Source organism: Argopecten irradians, chromosome 5, assembly GCF_041381155.1.
Source record: "Argopecten irradians isolate NY chromosome 5, Ai_NY, whole genome shotgun sequence".
Classification (NCBI taxonomy): domain Eukaryota; kingdom Metazoa; phylum Mollusca; class Bivalvia; order Pectinida; family Pectinidae; genus Argopecten; species Argopecten irradians.
In genome coordinates, this window is record NC_091138.1 from 22,043,058 (window position 1) to 22,046,305 (window position 3,248).

Consider the following 3,248-nt stretch of genomic DNA (forward strand, 5'->3'; position numbering starts at 1 on the left):
CAAAATATAGACAGCCCACAGCTGCCGAGTCAGATGCATAATTCAAATATGATACGAAGCAGAATACATCAAAATATTAAATATTAAACAACAGAATATGTTAAAAGGTAGATTGTTAACATTGACGGTTGAAAGTCTGTATAGGCCATACATATGTATGACTCTATGTAAGGCCATGGTTGTGTTATTTTCAGTTTTATGTCTCGTTGGTTTTCTGAAACCTATTAGCCAGCAAGGAAAAAACACATACACCAAATTCATTTTCACAAAAAAAAAATTCATAGCACATTTTTTTTCTATTAGTTCAATTGCAAAATGTTACAAAATACAATGTATGTGTACATTGTTTTCCAAAAATAGTTGATTTCAAATTGCGATTTATCATATTCAGAGAAAAAAATATTTTCCCTGTTGCACATTGTCTTTTATTGTTTACTTCCTAAAACAATATTTCGTTTTTTAACCTAGGCCCTTAAACATAAGCACACGGACACAAAAACACACAAATGGTTATATTTTATGAACATGTGTTACGATCGATTTACATTCAACGAGGCAAACTGGTGGCTTAAATAACTGTATATCATATGATACAATTTGTATACAATTATCTTTGATTAAAATGTTTATATATATTTTCATAATAGGGTAATAATCCCTTCGTAGTATCATTTGCTGTTTAAAGGCGTTGTTTGATAATCATTGGGCATTCATGGTGCTATAAATGCAAGGTAATCCTGGGCTGATAGGTATATTGATCCGCTAGTTAGGCCAATACAGTCAGGATCAAACACAACTGACTATCGACACACAATGAACACAAAACAAAACATATTTAAAATTGAATAATCCATTAGCCCATTAGACATTTCGTGTCCAAACAAATGTTGGCGAAGTTTCCGCCAAGATTTTAAATGTGACGAAGACTAAAGCCTTTGGAACATTTACCGGTAATCGGGCAGGTGTTGACGTCATATTAAATGGATAAGGTACCCCCTACCAATATTCACAGCGCGCGGCGAATCTGTGTCAGTGTGGGGCGAGTATATACACATGTACCTACATGATGTAAGCGATATGCCACCTAGTTCATAATACACATATGTGCACCCCCTACCTGACGTGTATGTGTACTAACGTACAAACCAGAAAAAGAAACAGTCAGATCTCGGCTACACACCACCACACGTGCCTGACTTGGAGACTATGCACACTCAGGCTGTGGTTTTATCTGTTGATAGCCAAAACAACTAACCCTAGGACGGTGTGAACTCTACAACGTGTGTTTAAAGCTTAGCGGTGGGATTCACATTTAACATTGAAATGAATATTTCATAAAAAACTATTCAGCATTATGCAAAATCAAAATGCACTCATCTGAATAGATCATTTGTCAAACACTTCCATATAACCTTGAATTACAACAGAAGGTTACAAAACCAAATGTCACCAATGAAAAGAGCATTTCAGTTTACGTATTTGGCATAGCTGTGTATTGGAAGCCGGAGTGTGTTCCAGAAGTCATTCATATCCGGTGTAGAGGGACGTTCGGATAAAGGAATATTTTCGGCGGATGTATACTACGGTTTAACGGTGGCTTCCCTAGGCGACCTTGAAAGACTGTTCGGTCGTGAATTGGAAAGTCTAAATATAAGTGTTGTGAATAGACCTTCCCAGCCAGTGGATACATCTCGAGATTGGATTACCTCCCCTCAAAGTCCCTCCCGCCAAATGTCTAACTCCCATTTCACCATTTCCCCCCGGGATGCCGGGCGCTTGGTGCAGTCTCATCGGAAAACAGAGGACGAACAACACTGCTTTCTACTTCAAATATCATTCCAAACAGTCTACAGTGATGCAGATATTCCAAACAGTGTCATCAAAAAGCTGCCCCGCCTTGTGAACGGTATTCCCCTTGGAGCAGGACTCATGGCTCGGGACCAGCTGGGCAGCATCCGCTGGCGGTATATCGAAGGTGGGCGTAAGATGCATACGTTTGTGTCAAAACCAATTTGTCAAGAAGATGCAGAGGAAACGAAAAGAGCTTTAAAAGACAGGCTTGTGAAACAATCGCATGCGATATTTGGTGACATTACGGTAAAAGCTACCGTCATTTTATCTCAGTGTTTAAACTTTGATGACGATTTTATCATTAATGATATAGCTATACCTTTAGACGAGGGTCTACACTTTCGAGATTAGCTTATCTGTTATGCTATTTATAATGTTAGATGTTTTTAGTCGAGGGTTAATTTATAATGTGTAGAGTTGAATCAGTTTGAGTATTGCTAGTCATGAATCATTAATATGAATCTCAATGAAAACGGAGAAAAGGTTATTTATCTTGGATAGTAATGATATACAGTTGTGTGTGTGTGTTATCACGAACATATGTGTTGGGCGCGTGTAAGATGTGTGCGTTTGCGTGAAAGTGTCTTTGTTGTTTGTATCCGTGCACAATAGGTGGTTATATTTGGCGTGCGTATGTGTCGAGGAAGTCCGAGATCCGTAACTGCGTTAGTTGTACAAGTATATATTTATTATGAAATTCTATACAGTATACAAAATACTTACAAGACGTTGTAGTTCATTGTTTCTTTGAAGAGGGCAAATGTCCAATAGGGGATTTGGTTTCATGCACGTGCGTGGGAGAGCGTTTCTCTTCACAAACATATGCAAAATGTATTGTTATCTGTAACATATTTGTCTACCAAGTCTTTCATGACCTAAATATAATCCGTTACCTGTACGGCGTTGTATATCACCTAATTACTATTGATTGTTTCCTGGTGTGCGTTGGTGTGTGTTTGTGATTACCGTTAATACACGTGCATCTGGCACACGAAACATAACTACGTGTTTGTGTTATTAGTAGAGGACGCGGAGAAGGTTGTGTTTACATCTCTGGCGTGGATCATAATACACCATCCCACACAATATTTACATACATGGCGGCGCGAACATAGAACATACGGTACCTCTACACAGGGACCTGTTGTCTGACAGTTCATTGTATTATCTTTGGATTAATTTATTGATTTATGGGTTAAAGCCAGAACCCTCGAAGAAAACCATCTACCAACTCTTACTCTCATTAACTGGAAACTTGGGTCTACATGGCTTTCGAACCCACATTTGACACAGGTGTTAAACATCTCACATCGATCCTGAAGATCTAAAGTTACACAACAATATACTAGATAAACGATATAAGAATATAATTCGATTGAAAGATAAATCGAATAACA

General features: G+C 38.1%; 1 protein-coding gene across 1 annotated transcript; it reads left to right on the plus strand.

The window, feature by feature from the left end:
• The first annotated feature begins 546 nt into the window (after positions 1-546).
• Positions 547-2,852, plus strand: LOC138323224 (uncharacterized). The gene has a single exon (XM_069267650.1). The coding sequence runs from the start codon at positions 1,732-1,734 to the stop codon at positions 2,200-2,202; it is 471 nt and encodes a 156-aa protein (XP_069123751.1). The 5' UTR covers positions 547-1,731; the 3' UTR covers positions 2,203-2,852.
• The last annotated feature ends 396 nt before the right edge of the window (positions 2,853-3,248 follow it).